The sequence below is a fragment of the Pleurodeles waltl genome, chromosome 10, assembly GCF_031143425.1.
Source record: "Pleurodeles waltl isolate 20211129_DDA chromosome 10, aPleWal1.hap1.20221129, whole genome shotgun sequence".
Lineage (NCBI taxonomy): Eukaryota > Metazoa > Chordata > Amphibia > Caudata > Salamandridae > Pleurodeles > Pleurodeles waltl.
The window spans coordinates 167,923,952-167,941,718 of NC_090449.1; the positions used below are offsets into that span (position 1 = coordinate 167,923,952).

At 41.0% G+C, this 17,767-nt stretch overlaps 1 protein-coding gene across 4 annotated transcripts in view; it reads right to left on the reverse strand.

The window, feature by feature from the left end:
• The window catches only part of CACNA1H (calcium voltage-gated channel subunit alpha1 H), a 731,062-nt gene extending 718,318 nt beyond the window's left edge, over window positions 1-12,744 (reverse strand). For 2 of the 4 annotated variants that reach the window (XM_069210130.1, XM_069210129.1), the window contains exons 1-2: window positions 12,637-12,744; window positions 4,092-4,225 (exon numbers count right to left, since the gene is read on the reverse strand). In XM_069210130.1, the coding sequence (XP_069066231.1) occupies window positions 4,092-4,225; window positions 12,637-12,729 (227 nt within the window). In that variant the 5' untranslated portion in view covers window positions 12,730-12,744. The remainder of the gene's footprint in view (window positions 1-4,091; window positions 4,226-12,636) is intronic. The other 2 variants (XM_069210128.1, XM_069210127.1) reach the window with 1 other exon arrangement.
• Window positions 12,745-17,767: the final 5,023 nt, after the last annotated feature.

Consider the following 17,767-nt stretch of genomic DNA (forward strand, 5'->3'; position numbering starts at 1 on the left):
TACTTGTTTGCTTTTGTTTGGTGGGAGTGGTCAGCTCCCACCAAGCAAAAGCGATCGGTTATTTCGAGGGTGTGGGCACCCCGGGACATAGCAGGAGCCGGCCCTGGGGGGGTGGCAGTCCCCATGACCATCATTGGCTCCTTTAGGGGGTCCGCGTAGCCCCCTCCAACAAGTATGGCCTAGAGAGGTTGTGGTCCCAGGGATACAGGGTGTCTGAAACTGATCCCCTTCACTTTTTTAAATATTTGCCCCGGGGAGGTGGTGGTCGCTGGGGCAGTGGGGGGACGTTTGGGCCTCCCTGCTCTTAATATTAAGAAAGCCCTGGTGAAGATGTGGTTCCCGGGGCTGGGGGGGGCAGGCCCACCCTTATTTATTTCATAAAGCCCGGAGGGAGTAGCAGTCCCCAGGGTAGCTGGGGGGCCATACTTGTGTTACTTAATTAAAGCTCTGGGAAGGTGGAGGTCCCTGGGGTTGTGGGAGAGGCCGATGAGCCTCCCCACTCCAATAATTAATTTAGTCCCAGGGAAGTTGTGGTCTCTGGGGCAATGGAGGTGACGGTGTCTCGGGCTGCTGGAGGGGGCCAGGCACCCCAGCATTACAATAAAAGAATACCTCCAGGGCTTGGCTCACCCGGGCGCTTAAAAAAGATGAAGCACAGGAGCCCCCGCTTTGTTTTATTTTTGTTTTTGCCAGATCCATGGATCTGCCGTGACTTATGGTGAGAATTTAACTGTGGACCCAACCACCAGAGCTAAGGGGTCAGGGTGTCTGTACTCTGGCCCCGTTTCCTTTTTTTTTTTTTACTTTTTTTTCTGGGACTCAGCTGCCGAGTCCCAACATGGCTGTCAACACTTCCTGGTTGTAGTATTGACAGCCAATCAGATCTCATCATGAGATCGGGATATGTTGTGAATCCTTTGCGTCTCAATATATACAAATGTCTTTTCCCCTTAATTTCTCAAAAACTGCCAGATGAATTTACACCAAAAAAAAACAAGCATTTACAATGTAATGGGTCTCGCATATTTCAAACAATTAATTGTCATCTTTTGACAATAGCGCCCACGAGCAAAGTAAAGTAAAGTTAGCTTTAAAAAATAAAACTTTGCAAATTTGTACTTGCTGGGCATGTTTTTACCAGTCACAAGCCTTCTTTTTGCAGGGCACTCAAAGTTAAAAAGAACAAATAGTACCTCGAGCATGTCGGTAGCAGTGGACTGGCACTGATTAAATTGCATCTATTAGTGTTTGATACCTGCTCCACACAGAGAAATGGAAGCCATGCCAGGCATGCCTTGACGAATTACGAGGCTGTAAAGAAAAGCACCATGCAAACCAACAAATGGTGAGCGACAGGCAGGCTCCAATCACTGTACTCAGCACAGCAGAGTCTTTCAAGCGAGACGCGTGAGCTAGCGCATGCACTCACAGGCTCAACCCACAAAAAACATCTCTTTCTGGACCAGGATTTACCTTTCTGCCAAATCTGGTGTAATTCCATCCAGTAGTTTTGGCGCTATCACTGTTCAATTTTTCCTAAGGAAAACTGAATGGGAAAAAAGTGTTCTGGGACCCCTCCTTTTTGTCCCCCCTAGTTCCTCCTCCCAACCCCCCAATCTAAGAAACTTGTGCCTGACTATAACTACCTGGTGGAGGCCGCCACTAGGTAATATATATATATATATGTATGCAATCACAAATTCCTTTTCACTGAAGCAGAGCTGTTGACTAATCAAGGAAAAGCAACATCGCCCCAGAATAATATTACTTGACAACAGGGGAAATGGCAATGAAAGGCCTCTTCAGAGTGACATGGAGATTTGTAATCATTTTTTAAGTAACTCTCCTATTTTCGTTCTTCTGGCCAGTCAGCCCTTTTATTGTGCTTAACTGGCTGAGGGATAAGAAATTCTACGGATTTGGTTTCTCAGTGGCTTTTCTTACATGAAAAAAAATTCTGGGAAAACATTCTCAGGTGGAAGGGAGTCATAGGTGATATCTAAAGTAGTGTAACCAACTTGAATCATAACAAACTGAAGAGAATGATTCCAGCAGAAGAATACATGTCAAGTAGCTGAGTCAGTATGCGCTGTAGCCGCTAACGGTTGTATGACGGAACACCGACTTTGAAAACAACTAGTGCCTTAAGAACGAGGTCGGAACACCGACCTCGTTCTTACTACTAATGATTTTACCACAAATGCCTTAACAACGATATTTCGTTGTAAAGGCATTCCTGATAAAATCATTACTAATAGGCACCATTCACCCTACCTCCCTCACCCCACCACCCCAACCCCACCCCAAAACCTAAAACCCCCTGACCCCCCACCCCCTCCCCAAAACCAAGAATGCCCCACCCCCACCCCAAAACCTAAAACCCCCTAACCCCCACCCCCTCCCCCAAACCAAAAACGCCCCAACCCCACCCCAAAACCTAAAACCCCCTAACCCCCCGCCCCCTCCCCAAAAACAAAAATGCCCCACCCCCCCAACCCCACCCCAAAACCTTAAACCCCCTAACCCCCACCCCCTCCCCAAAACCAGAAACGCCCCACCCCCCCAACCCCACCCCAAAACCTAAAACCCCCTGACCCCCCACCCCCTCCCCAAAACCTAAACCCACCACTTACCTTAGTCGACCCCTTGTCACCTGCGTCGTCCTCCTTCGCCAACTCCCTTCTTTGTACCTTAACCATGCATGTTCGTTGTTCAGAACATACGTAGTTAAGGCACAAAATAACGGAGTCGTGGTTAAAAAAAGCATTGTTGCGCTTTCGTTAACCACGACTCTCGTAAAAAAAAATCATAATAAAGGATGTTTCCCGCCGCTAACCACATTAGGCTTTTTCTGGTTAGCTTTAACATAAACAAGTGCTCAGAGAAACAGAGAACCTGCATCCTGTGTGAATCACTAATGGCCTCACATTTTTATTGGAGCTCATTTTGGATAGTATAAAGGAAGAAAAAAGTCTGTGTGTGGGGGCTGAGTCTATCGCCGGCAGACACTGGATGGGTATTCCTTGAATCATCAGGTAATCATTTTAAAAATGGTTCTTTCAGACACATTTATTTGAAGAGACTACATGTTATGAAGCGTTTGAAGTAAGCTTAACATTTTTCAATTGGCCGGATAAATGTGTTTCCTGAAAAACCTCTGAGAGGGTTGCAGTCTGTTTTATTTATATTAAGGTGACTGCACAGAGGAGTCACAAACATCCCGTTTTAGCTCTATGGTCTAAAAAAGGAGCGTGGGAATGTCACCCTTCACTTCAGATTTAAAATGTGCTGAGAGTAAAAGTGGTTGAACATATATTATAGGCGTATATAGTAATATGACTATAATGTAGAGCTCTCAGATCATATTTTAAAATTACAGTTCATATAAAGGTATTTAGAAGTCGAAATTACGTCCCCCTTTTTTTTTTTATTATTGTAGCAACCAATGAAACCAGTTTCAATGACTGGGGTTAAACTCGGCAGACTAGTGTAGTTTTGAGGGTATTGCTGCCCTCAGCATTTGCTGGTTACAGTTTTCAATCACTGTTTATTTAGCTAAACAAATTACAGTGGTCATTCAATGAAACAAAAAATGAGTAAATATGCATTATTACACCACTTATAAAGTTTAAGGAAAATTCAACAGAGCCTGAACCATGGTCAGTTTTGTGGTATAGATCACAGGCACATCCTGAAATACAGCAGAGGGCAGGTGAATCGCACACATTAAGGAGGCATTGCTCTGTGTCTAAGAGCACAGATGTATGTTTTTGTCTCTGTCCCACTAGCAATATAACATATTTGTATTGATCGTCACCATTCAGATTTTTACAAATTCATCACAACCTGTTTCAAGTACAATACGTTTATTATTAAGAATGGTGAGTGAACGGTTTCAATAGCATGACAGCCTCAGCTGAACTGTCCACTTTCATGTGTGTTCGTGACCAGGGTGAAGGAATGCTTCCCACTCTACGAGTTTCTAAAGAGTTCACCAGTAGGTCATAGTAGATATTTTCTGGCATGTGGAAGGAAACTAGACATTTTTTGACCCTTGGAAAAGTGCAAATGTATCAGCCCTGGCCACTCACCCTGCCATCACGATGAAAAAATCCAGACGGTTCCACGTGTCTCCAAGATAACACTTCTGTCCAAAGATCCCTAGAGCGACCATTTTGATCACCATCTCCACAGCAAAGAAGGCAAAGATGAAGTCGTCGAATGCCTGTACAGTAAACACATAACAAAAACACAGAATGTGAGCTAAAACGTGATCCCTGACACACAAAGGAGTGTGTACTTTTCCATCTGCCAGCAGATAATTGTGACATGCACTCTATGTGGAATGCAAAACTCAGCAAGGGGAACGCACAAGGATATCATGCTGTTTTCATAATTTCGTTGAGATCAGTAGTCACAAAAACACACAACAACAGTGACAGTTACAAAAATGAAATTATCTCTATGGAGAAGTTCTGCCCATACACGCCATTAAGATCTGAAATCTTTACTGCTAACTATCTTTCTTCCTGTTTAGTCTGTTTGTGAAATACGTAGTGATTACACCTTCATTAAACTCAGTCAGAATGTCTGTAGCATCATTCAGATCAAGCGCACAAGGTACACAAATCAAAACAGAAACATGGTAATTATTTCTAGATCTGGGTAATACGGGTGTATAATGCTATTGTTTCACAGAAAGCATGTTTGAACTCTTTTTTTTTTGCATCTTAAGGAAGAACCTCAATCAAAAACTCTAATTTCTGTACCTTGATGGAGGCCAAGCCTAACAAAAAATGTGACTTTATTGACATATCTGCTGAATAGTTTTTGAAAAATTGAGGAGGTAATCGTCAATTAACACTTAATTCTAAACTTTGATGGAGGCCTGGCCTAACTAAAAAAAAAAAAAAAAATTATTAATATATCTTCTAAATTCCTTTTATAAAATTCAGGTGGTAATGATGTTTTAGGCTCCTTAAATAATACTGGAAGTGGTGCAATAGTCTTCCTTATGGAAACAGCATTCAACTTCATGTGGACTTTTAGTTTGGAATGACATTCGCTTCCTAGAACTCCTTTCACTAATATACTTTATGGTCAATATGTCAAGCTATTGACAGAGCTATGATCTAGACCAAGCGATTAATCCCATAACGTGCATGTTCTGGCACGGCCGGCCTCTTCTACTTCCTTCCAAAGTCATAACTCATCAGCATCCTTTCAGGAAGGAAATAAACCTGCCTGATGGAAGAAACACGTGAATAGCACCTCTGGATGTGAAACCTGCTTTCGGTATGAGCGAGGAATACTAAATGAAAGATGAGAAATCACACACTTTATTGCGTATTTTCCATGACAAGAATGACAATTCTAATTCATACTTCTCATGGGAACTGTAAACCAATTGTTTCTGATGGGTTGTGCAGTCCCGAGGACTCAGGATGAATCCTTACACTTTGTGATGTGTTGTCACACAGTCACTTCAGGTCTTCTTTCCAAGCCACTTCAAAGGGACATCTAACACTACAAGCACTGGCATAGCCAATAGTTTTCACCTTTAGGACATTATAAGTATTTAGCCATGCATCACATTAAACCTTTATCAGAAATAAGCAGTGTTTGTGCTTTTTTTCCATGCACTTGGCATTAGACTGTAATGGTCAGAACATTCCTTAGAGGGCACCACAATAAAAATAGTTTTTGGAAAAAGCAGAGTCTTGTATCCATATAGTCAGCCCCTAGGGGGAATAACCACATGAAAAGAGAAGAATAGAGAAAACTGTAGTGTAACCATATATTCAACCCCTGGAGGACATAATGCATTACCCATTTTCAGGTCTATCAGGCCTCCTAGAATATTATTACATTCAAGCCCTTTAGAACACAAACTACTCACAGCTATAAAGCAAAACCTCCAGCCATGAGAGAGCTTAAAAAGACATTGAATGGTTGGAGAGGTTATGATTTTGGGGTCACCCCAGCCTAGTGTGGTGACCCAGAAGATGAGCGGGACAGAACGAGCATGTCACACTTAACATCTTGGTGATGGTCCCATTGCCCTAGGACCACCACAAGCTGCATTATAAGCAAAAATGTGTTGTAAAAGAATGCCCCGCAAAGCATTATGGGGCGTGTTTCAGGAGAACGGTGAATATTGTTGTATCGGCTCTCCTGATGTTCCGAGAGAGCTGCATTGAGGGTTTTCCTTCTGTTTTTTCAATTTAAAAGGTGCCTGTCTGTACATTTTCCAACTGCTAAACTTGGGAAGAATTTAGAAATGGGGCTGCAAATTTAACCGGTGCTCATGTAAAGGGCTCCAATTTTCCAGTATAGCTTGCGCTATATAAATAAATGAAAAAGAATCCCCCTCCAGCTTGCATCCTTTGTCGGGGGCAGACACAGCAAAGTAACAGTGAGATGCTAGAGGAACAAACAAAATACCACCACAAGTGTGAAGGTGAGAGGCAAAATTAAAAAGTAGTACACCCACACTAAGGTATATGACCGATCGTGCAATAATCCATGTCCAAGGGGTAACAAAACAGCCTCAAGGCGGGACAAACCTAAACCATCTACCTAACAAACCAAAGGAATTTTGAAAGGCAGGCCAAAGAACGAATTAAAGAGATGGGTGTGTGATGTGCATGGTGAAAGCCCACAGAAGTAGATTACAGCATGTCGAGACACAACACATGTGTGCTGCTTACGCTCGACCTAATAATATAGTTATTCACCTCTCTTAACCAAAGCTGCTTCACCAGCAATCATCACCAATCAGATTTCAAAAACATCCTTCTGTTTGAAAACATCTGATAGGGTTTTGAGACCTTTTGTGGCATTATTTATGACATCCCCCTATTAAATGCTAGATAGGAGTAGCTTCAGTTACATTGTGAGGACAGGTTGTCTTGTGCCTAAATTGTCAGTTTTACCCCAGAGTTTCTTGAGCTCTAATCCTGGATTTCTCACTAGGCCAAATTTCGTGATCAAGGGCATTTCCTTCTCTCTTTCCATAATGTCTGTTAAATATAAAACCTATTATAGGGAAAAAAGTTAACACCCTGACATTCGTGCAAACCTGCTGTTAATCTCTTTTCCTGATTGGCACTGTGGTTTTCCACATGCACACAACAATATGCAAGTCCAAAGAGGGTGTTCCTTGTTTTCCGACGTTTCACCTGCAAATTACAAAAGCCTTCTGCATTAGGTGTACTGCACACCCACAGTGCAACCTCGCACTGGTTTACAGTGTCTGTTACAATGCTTTGGGAGAGGCGTGGATGTAACCAATCAAGAAGCGAAAGAGGTTCAGAGGCTTTTTTACCTGTTCCTTGAGGAATTAGTTTACAAAAAACCCCAATGTCCGTTCTCTTTCACCTAAGTAGATACATTTACTCACCTTCTACAACCCTGTGATAGCATTTGTTTAGTTCCATGCAGTGGCGCTGCATTAATTTGCGTAGTGGGTGGGCTCCTTAAGAAGGACATGGATGGACATTGAAGATTTTATATGAAATAAAGGCTACCCTACCATGTTTCATTATGCACATGACATTCTCAGGGAGATTCCTCTTGCAGTGCCATGCAGCCTGTCTGGGTAAGACGAAGGAACCCACAGTCGGCCTCAGCCCGTCCTGAGCGCTGCAGAGGACAAAGGAGTCATAGAAATAAGGTTTTTGTATGATGTCCCTGCTTGGCGAGGCTGGTCCATCCTGCCTCAAAAAGAGTTTAGTGATTTTAATCCATCTGTACATTGCACAGTAAATCGAGCCCTAGTACTGAACCCAGCTGTTACTGGTTTTCCTACATGTGTCCCGTTGAACAGTGCAACCGTCTTTCTTCATTTCCTCTTTTCATTTGTTTGAAGCAATACAAGGTGTGTGGGGCGTTGGTAAAAATTGTGCACCTTTCTCATCCACAGTTTCCTGGTTCTTGTTCTCTCCATCCTCAATTTCCAGCTTCATGATGTCTCTGGGCAGCACACCACTGGTACATGCCAGAAAGGGTAGCACAGCCGAGGCATTCCAGGGCGGATGGTGCCAGTCATAATTTTGATAACCAAAAAAAAGGTCATATCTAGGGGTGTGGCACCGTGGTTAGGGCTTCCTCTGCAGACAGCTTCCACAAGGTGCAAACCATAGTGGGTAATTTAGGATGGGTAGTGGGTAATTAAAACTGGGACACTGATGGTTCTCAAAGAACTGGATTTGGTGAATGGCTGTTGAGCAACACCAGAATCCTCATCTTCCAATGCTGTTCCTAATAGTTATTTTTAAAAATAAGCAATACTATGCATTTTGCATCCTATCACTAGTTTTTTTTAAAAAAGTATGCAGATTTGGAATGGTGTGTATTTGCCGGTTGGCACAGCCCTAATTAAGACCTGTCTGAAAATCACAGAGAGATGCCTCAGGAAGTGTACAGTGTCTGCCCAGGAACATAAATTGGTATAACCTATTGGCGCTTATGTTTTCTCCTATTTTCTGAAGAAATTCCACAAAGTTGTGCCTTCCTAAGGACTGCCAGAATTATGGGATGTGAACGTCTGATTCTGCTGCTAATGACTCCTGAAATGAATGCGAACCTCACACTTAGGGCCTGATTACAATGGTAGGTGCTATTTATCACACCTGATAAATACCGATACCATGGTGTATATTATTTATTGAGTGAGACAAGTAGCACCTGTTAGGAGTCTCTGGAGAATAACATGCTGATTTTGGTGTATAACACACACAAATCCACATGATACAGTAAACACAGTGTGCTTTTCCCCTGTTAAATTTTGTCAGGTTTGATCTGCCAAAATGTAAAGAAAGTTGAGGTATTTAATGCATCTGATAATTAGCAGCTGTGTTAAAAACACTCACCCTGAAATTCAGACCCCTGAGCAAACAGGGGGTTATACTGGGTTGGAAATCAATGACCCACTTATAATCATCATCTTAGACCCAGTTCCTTTTACTTGTATTAACTGAATTGTAAGTTCTCTTCGTGTGCTCATGCCACATAAAATGACATCAAAAGCATTTGATGAGATGTGTCCCTCTATAATGTTGTACACTCAGGGGACTAGCTTTGATGCCATGAGATTGTACTACTGAACATCGACCCCCCAGGAATGACCTGGTAAAAGAATATCAAGGGACAAAATATCAAAAGGTAAGTGCAGACCTCAAACTATAGACTTACTGTTCCTAACTCTACATACTATCACCTTGAAGATATTTGTACCATGTCAGTATATTTTTATATATATATATATATATATATATATATATATATATATATATATATATATAGTTAGTTAGGTCCTGAAAATCTAGATGAACATGTCAATTTATTTTTAAAGATTTTATTTCTTCAACATTGTGTCCCATTGATATTCTGGGATTGATATTCAGGATGCATACCATGCTAGGATAATCCCAACACGATGAGCCATCTTGCATCTCACTGAGTTTTTGTATACCTCTGCAGAATTCTATGGAGTACAACCCCGTGAGTTCCGCCCACCACTACTTCTGACCACTGTAGTCACATTGTTTAGACACTGAAACTTAGACCGTAAGACTTTATCAAAAATGTATAGTGAATTCAATCAAGAATACATGTTGCCGAGATTCTACCGGTGTTGTCCCACAAGCACATATATCAGATGACCAGGTAGCAGTAAGAAACAGTTGAGAGAGCCTGCACCAGGGTGTAAGAGCACTTCACCAACACATACTGAGAGGCATCAATTCGAAGCAAAATGACAGTCATGAATACACTCATGAAGAGACATCCCACATGCACAATTGGACAAATTAAATAATATTATGTTGTTTGGGGAATTGTCCTCAGACAGAGCAATGTTGAAGTCAAACAATGAACCTCTTATGATATAATGACCTAAAAGACCCTAATAGAACTATTTTTTATTAGTTGAAATCCCAGTTCGTGTTAAGGATGTGGGTTTTGAAACTTTACAATATTTTTTAAAGATTCTTAGCAGCCTGGACTCAAAACCACCGAAGCCCCCCTTTGCTTGCAACCAGGGGCGCAGATAACCTTTGGAAAGTAGAGAGCTATCATAGCACTTTTGATAAATTCTGTTTTCTACTGTTGTTGCACTGAGATAGGTATGTAAACAAAGCGAAAGTAAGAGAGTTGCGGCTTGAAGGTTGCCAACGTTACACCAGTCATAGAAATCGATCTGATGTAAAAACATTGTCCTTAGGACTCAGTGCTATTTACAATGTTCTCCCTTACAATGTAAGTGTTTTACCACTAAATAGGGAAATTCGCCATTTAAAACATTTGAATCAGTGTAAACTTGATTGAAGGTCGTGTTTTTGAAAGGATATAGCGTAAACACGAGGTTTAGTTTATTGTGTGAGATTACTGAATCAAACAGTAGTTTTAGTCCTCAGGGTGGGTGAGGGAGGGTTGGGGTCGTTTTTTTGTGTTTTTTAAGAGGGCTGTTGTAGAATACAACTACACATGCCATTACCACATATTCCTTTACTAAGCATGATTTTAGGACAAAATTTGTTGTAAAGGCATGTATGGTAAAGGCATGCATGGGAACGGCGACGTTGTGGTACCGACTGCATTGTTAAGGCGTTCGAGGTTCTGGCATACAATCTTCCATAATAGCTAAGGGGTAGTAACATGCAAATCTGTCCTAGTATTGTCACAATAGAAACAGTATTGCCCAAACTGCAAGGCCACATGACCTTTAAAAGGATGTAGAAATAACTACAGACATGCTTAGGCCACGTTGGGCCTCATCAGTGACAGACTGGTTTTATCTCTATAGACGGCAAGCTACAGGACCCATATCTAGGGGTACTTGTGCCAGCTTCAGAGGAAACATAGCTTAGCATAGCTGGTTCAGAGTTACTTTAGCTGTACTTTACTCAACATACTTAAATATGCCTGGGCTTGCCTTTATCCTACTCAGAGGATACTTTGCCTAGTAGTTTAGACTGAATTGAACTTTTTAGGAAGGAGCAAAGACTAACTTGCATGTGGTTGATCGCTGCCTGTATTTGTCTTTTAAGCGTTTATGGAATTGAGTGTCCAGAGCAAATGGTAGTCATTAAAAGTAATTACAGCATTTCTGTGCAACAATTTTAGTCTTTCTCTTAAAAAGGTAGAACTGGAAACAAAGCATGTGAAGGGTGCTGACCCAGGATTCCCACAGAAACAATGGGCTAAGACAGCATTGTTATTTCTTGACATCTATTTAGTACTGTTCCTCTTACCCAGACAAATCTCATCCGAAAGGCCACTGGCTCTGTAATAGGTGCTATAATTGATTGGACAGGAGAGTTCTTCACCAGCCACATTTAATAAAGCATTGCAAAGGAAATTAATAAATCTGGTCATTAGCTCAGGTCTGTCACCAGAAACACGGTTTGATCTTTATAATCCTTATTATCGTATAGGTCATTTACTTTTTGTAACCTGGGTGGAATGCCATAAGACAAGGCTGCATTTTGCCTCGCTTTTGTTTGCTTATCACTGCAAGAAAGTCCCTGGTGTAAGTGAAGCTCACTATACGTTCTCTAAAGATACTAAAAGGATCATCAGCAGTGGAGGATTCTTCTCCTGCAATCTGGAGTCAACGCCAAGTGTCATCCTTTATGGGAATCAAAGTCCTAATTTCTTAAGCAAGCACTGGTCCCTTCTCTACTGTGAGAGGAAGGAAAACATGATCTTACTTAACCGCAGGGCAGGGTTAAAAAGGAAGGGTAGCGTCACTTGGGGTTTGGAAAATGCATAGTTAGAGACAGAGCCCCTAAGGTAAGAATGACTTTTGACTATCACTTAAGGAAGACTTCCTCTAGTAGATTTTTTTAAACCTACACCTTCCACTCAACAGCAGTAGTTGTCAATAGCAATGTTTCCTGGAGCAATATGATTTTTTGCCTATTAATGGGGCGGTGTTTGACCCTCACCTTCTCATTGGTATCTTCAGTCAACGTCCGGAAGTCAATAAACACTCTGAAGTAACTATTCCGTCTTCTGGAGGATAAAAAGGGACTAATTTTTTAATAAAAATTGGGTCCCATTTCTCCAAAGCAGCACGTTTACCAGATCAAATGAAAAGAGTAGTATTATCAGTCAAATCTTATTCCCATCTCAGCGACAGCATTATTAATTGGTCATTTGTTTCTTGTGTATTTGATGGAATGTTGGGACTCAAGGATGTCAAACATTAAACAAACAATTTACATAATTGTTATGTGCAGACAGAAACCCTAAAACATTGTTCATGTGGTCCAATTTAATGTAGGAAGCACTTCAGGAGCATGCAGGGGCAGCTGGGGAGAATGGACAGATGTTACACAAACCATGTAAATGTAGACTACATTCACAATATAAGGGAAAATCACTTTGTATGTTATGTCACCTTTGGACATATAAGCATAGGAGCATAGCAGGTAAATAAATAGTAATGTTTACAGGACAGACCCCCTTCATCAAGCTAAAAGAAAAGACAAAACAAAATGGCGTATTTCTGATGGAATATGTAGGAATCCTGAAAGGTAGCTTCATTTATGTGATATTCATTTATTATGTTAAAATGAAATTGATATACAAAGGTTAAATGTGTGAAGAGGTTGTAAGAGGTTCTCTTACCTCCAGTATGGTGCACCGCTCTGACTCACACTTCACATCTTCACAAGGCTGAAACATCCCAAGAGTCACACAGTTCAGAAGGATGACCAGCATACTGAAGTGCTCGAACCAGGTGCAGAGATTGAGTTAAGGAAAACAGTCCAGAAGCATTGTACATTTAAGACCATCAAACAGAGGTGCAAACAAACAACTACACGACCCGCCATGCTGTAGCACACCAAACGCATGACATTTTCTGGTAGAAGAGTTCTTGAAGGGCAAATGAAGGCGATAACACAGATTCCACTGCCACATTTAAGTGAACAATTGTTGACTAGTGTTTCACATTAAGACAGGACCTCAGTATTGACACACTTAACCACAAGAAATGTTAACGTTAGATAATCAAATCCAGTGGCGGCCAGCAGCTTTAGGAGGGAGGGGGGTGGGTGGGAAGCACACACACACACTCATTCCTTCACACACAGACATGCATGCGCATCCATTAACAACACTCATAACATTTAAACATGCATGCACGCACCAAACATTCATTTTAAGAGTTCACACACACTTATTCTTTCACACACACGCATGCACGCACATCCATTAACACTCATAACATTCAAACATGCACGCACGCACCAAACATTCATTCTAAAACATCACACACACACACTTGTTCATTCGCACACGCACGCACAATTATTAACACTCATAACATTCAAACATGCACGCACACACCAAACATTCATTTTAAAAGATCATACACACTCATTCTTTCACACACACATGCATGTAAATCCATTAACAACACTCATAACATTCAAACATGCACGCACGCATGAAACATTCATTTTAAAACATCACACACACACTTACCTTCAGCCTCGGGGTCCCAGGAGGGTTGGGACTGCTGCCTTCCCCCACTGGCTGACCTTAGGCATATTATTTTTAATAAAATCTGGATTTGGGTAAGCCTTTGCCACTTTGATGTAAATTAAATGCTCCATCCTTATTTCCTCCCAACTTTGATATGTTGGGCAGCTCCCCAGCTTTATACTATATCACTGTTATAGTTAAGTTTATTTCTAAACTCTGATTTTTGCTAAATCAGCCACCAATATTATCCATTTTTGTGTGTCATGTATCCTTCAGTGTATAGCCACCTCCACTTCTGCTCCGCTGAAGAAAAGTAAAGTAAACAAGCATTTGCAATGCAATGGGTCTCACATTTGCTCAAGTTAGAGCTATTAGTATTATGAACTCCAAACCGTACTTTTCTTGCCATATAAATTGAAAATGAAAAGTATTACTGTTTCACATAAGTGAGCAGATTCAAAGCGCTACAGCATGAGCGTGAATGAGACACAAAAAATGAATAAGAAGTTTCTTTGCAGTCAAACGTATCGGCAAAAGTGCAATTAGCCATGTAACAGGGTCGATGGCCAAGGCTGTAACCAAACTGCCCCAAAGAGGGACAAGAGTAAAGCATTTACCAATGATAAAACATTTTTGAAGGGCAAGCCTGTGAACGAGTGATAGTACTGGCTGTGAGGTTGGCGTGGTTAAAAGCCCAAATAGATAACATCATGTCGGAAAAGTAGCACTTGTGTGCTGCTATGCTTAACCTAGAAAATTAAGGGCCAGATGTATTAAGCTTTTTTGGGTTTGCAAACAGGCCGAGCCCGTTTGAAACTGCAAAAATGTATTTTAGTAGGTTTGAAACTCAAACTGCGATTATGGAAAATGTAACCAAATCAAAGTTTGGGTTTGTGACTAAATACCAATTTGGTACTTGGAAGGAATATGTTCAGGACATCCCTTGCAAATGCCAAACATTATAGATTAATGTTTTGCGACTGAATTTCGGCTGCAAAACATTGATAATTTACCAACTACAAACATGTAGTGGTAACACATTCGTAAATGGGAAGGGGTCCACTTGGGATCCCATTCCCTTTGTGAATGTAGAAATAAGTTTGTGTAAGAGGATGCAGTGATACAGATGACCACAGCAACATCTTAAACAAAGAAAAATAAAAATAAAAAACGTTTTTTTCCAGTACATTCTAGTCTTCTTTAAAAAAAAAAATTGGCTACATTTAAAAAAAAGATTGCTTTATTTAAAAGCAAAACAGATATGGTGATGTGTTAACCACAGCATACCATCATCCCACTGAGTGCTGGAATTCATAGTGGGTCATACTTTGTGACTTACTTCATTGGTATTCATGAGGTCGGTTCAAATGCAACCTCTGCATTTTGGTAATTTGTGAACCAACCAATTCGTACATAGCTTGGTTCACAAATTACCACTGTGGTCAAAAAAATGATGCCCGTAAATTGGGACAAGTATTTTGCAACCAGTTGTGTGTACGTCTTGCCCTAAGTGACTCAAAAATATCGAAACCAAGAATTTTGAATTACACAGCCAATAGCTTCAAAATTAAATGATAGCAAAATATAGTATTTTTATCGTTCTATATTTTTTGATAAATAAATAGCCTGATGATTCTGGTACTAGTTTTTCCTGAATGTTGCCCCATAAACTGTGTAGGACAATGTGCAAGGCGATATAACTAATGTGTTTTAACCTCGGGAACTGCATTTGATTAACTCTACATAAAAGGAATTTCGAAGTTGTAACTTGTATCCCAGCTTCATATTTTCAGGGCGAAAATAACTCAGATAAAATCTAGACACCATAAATCAGAGGAAATGCTATGAGAGGTACCGCTCAGTAAGGAAGCACCTTTGAAAAATTATTTTGTGGTACCACCGATGTGGGACAAAATGAATGACCCCAGATCTCAGATCCATGTGCAGCAAATGTCAAGCCCTATGCCCTGTATATTTGGATTGCTAAATCAAGAGAATGGCTATCAAATGCATGGATACAGCATTGTACTCTTCCCACCACTTGAGAGGGAGATGGGAGACAGGTGACCAACTTTTGTAGATCTGTAAACTCAGGTTAACATACAAGATGACTCCTTAGCAGCCTAAGTAGTAAACCAATTATTCCTAAAATCATGAGCTTGGCTTTAATATCAGTAGTCGTTGATAGTTTATGATTCGATTCATCATCTATAGAAGAAAAAGTCTCAACTAGTTAGGCAGGATTGCCTACTAGGACCCACAGTCTACATCCTATTTTTTAAACAAATCTGAAGCCATGCTTAGAAGAGTTTCCCATAACTGTTGCTATAGGGAGAGTTTGAGGACCCCATCACTGATCCAAATAGCGTTCTACTCATACTACAAAGTGAGACATCCATGATCTGACCGGTAAAGGAACGGTGCTCATAACAGATAAGCCAATGGTTATCTATTTTAATGAAAATGGTTTGCTTCCAAAGTATTGTAAAATAAGTTATTTTAATACTTCTGACTCATTCACACACACACCTTAGACCTCTTGTTACAGACTTTGCTCTTTATCCGTAGCTATTTTGGCCCATATTTACTAAGGCTTTGAGCAGATGCGACGTGACACAAAGTGGTGCATGAAATTTACTGTGCAAAGCAGACTTTGTTTTGTACTAGAATGGAGTACTTCATCAGAAGAGAAAATGCTCTATGTTCCTTTGTTATACTTTCTGTGGGCTTTACTGGAGTGGTTCAGCGCAAACACCTATAGATTTAGATACAAAGTCTGATCTACTAAGAAAGCCAGATTGATCTTCGCATCAAAAACTAACGCTTACTTGAAACAGTCGTAAACAAGTGAAAGATGCTCGTTTCTTTAAAAAAAGGACACCTTGCATGTGTTTTGCAGTGCATAGCACGCTTCCCATGTTCACAACCCAACTGAGTTTGTCTAGGCATACGAGTTTGTACTCAAAGGGTACGCTACCTGCACACGCTCACCTCTCCACCGTGGTGTATGGCTGTGTGTTAGCGCAAGGCAGATTTATTAGAGTGTCAGTGCAGGGCATAACAGCAGCGGTAGGTAGATAAAGCTCTACTCAGTGTTCCCCCTTATGTAAAGCAACGCAGCAAATGTGGGTTCTGCGTTGTGTTGCAGAATCTTGGACTTATTGCTTAAGTTTTCTCAATGTTTATCAGTTTAATTCTGGTCTTGTTGGAAAATTATTCTTTATGCATGTTCTGGAACTTTTACAATGCTTTGTTAAATGCACTTTGTTAGATGGCTCTGTGGATGTTTCCACAATTTAAAATGTCCACCCATCGTAATCCTATGGGAACTCAGATGCACCCACATTTAACAGTCACTTCTTGTGGCAGAAAATCAGGTCTGCTGGTAGATTACCCATAGTAGCAATTACCATCCGAACCGTCAAAATAAACGTCTGTCTTTTGAGTTATCAGATATCACCCTTTGATCACTTAAAATTCACTTGGGTATTAAAAAAAAGGTTCGAGAATCTCCTCTTTGCTTCCAACCTTAGCTTTCACAAATGTAGTTTCCACATGCACACTTTTGTGAGGCCTTCTGTACTCTGTAGCTTATCTCGACATGCTTGTTTTGTACTAAATCTAACATACTCGAGCAGATGCGATGTGTTTGCAGGGGAATATGTCATATTTTGCGTTGTTAAAATGTTCTTCGTAGAAAAAGGCCTCAACAAAATCAGCCGGTGAACCGCAAGCTGCGCCTGACTCCCACCTCTCTGCCCACAAGGTCCCTTCCAGGTACCTCTATTTATGCCATTCCAGCAATAAAACACACTCAAAATAAATTGCTTCTCTATAGAGAGGAAAAAAAACAATACAGGTCCTTGCGTCCAAGTGCGCGGCTGATTTGACGGTAAGAAAAATGTCTGTTTAGATAAAACACCATTAACAACATCACAGCCAGGGCAATCTCCACCGTCTGCAAGATTTCAAACTCACGGCAACCTCTCCATGCCCCTCCTCGCTAAGGCAGTGATAAATTGTGTTTATTTGTGTGTGAGCTGTGAGTCCCAAACTTTTATCACAGCAACAGACCACCAAAGCATTTCAGACACTCAGCTCCAGCCAAGAGGTCTCTCTGGAAATGAGATCGGCGTGTACCGCGCTGAGGAAGGCTCTCAACACCTCCAGCTGCAGACAAGCTTTCTTGGACAAACACGTTTTTGGCCCACTAAGAAAAGCTGCTCAGTTTAGGCTTGATTGGTAGGTTAGCTCAATGGGTGGGGGCACC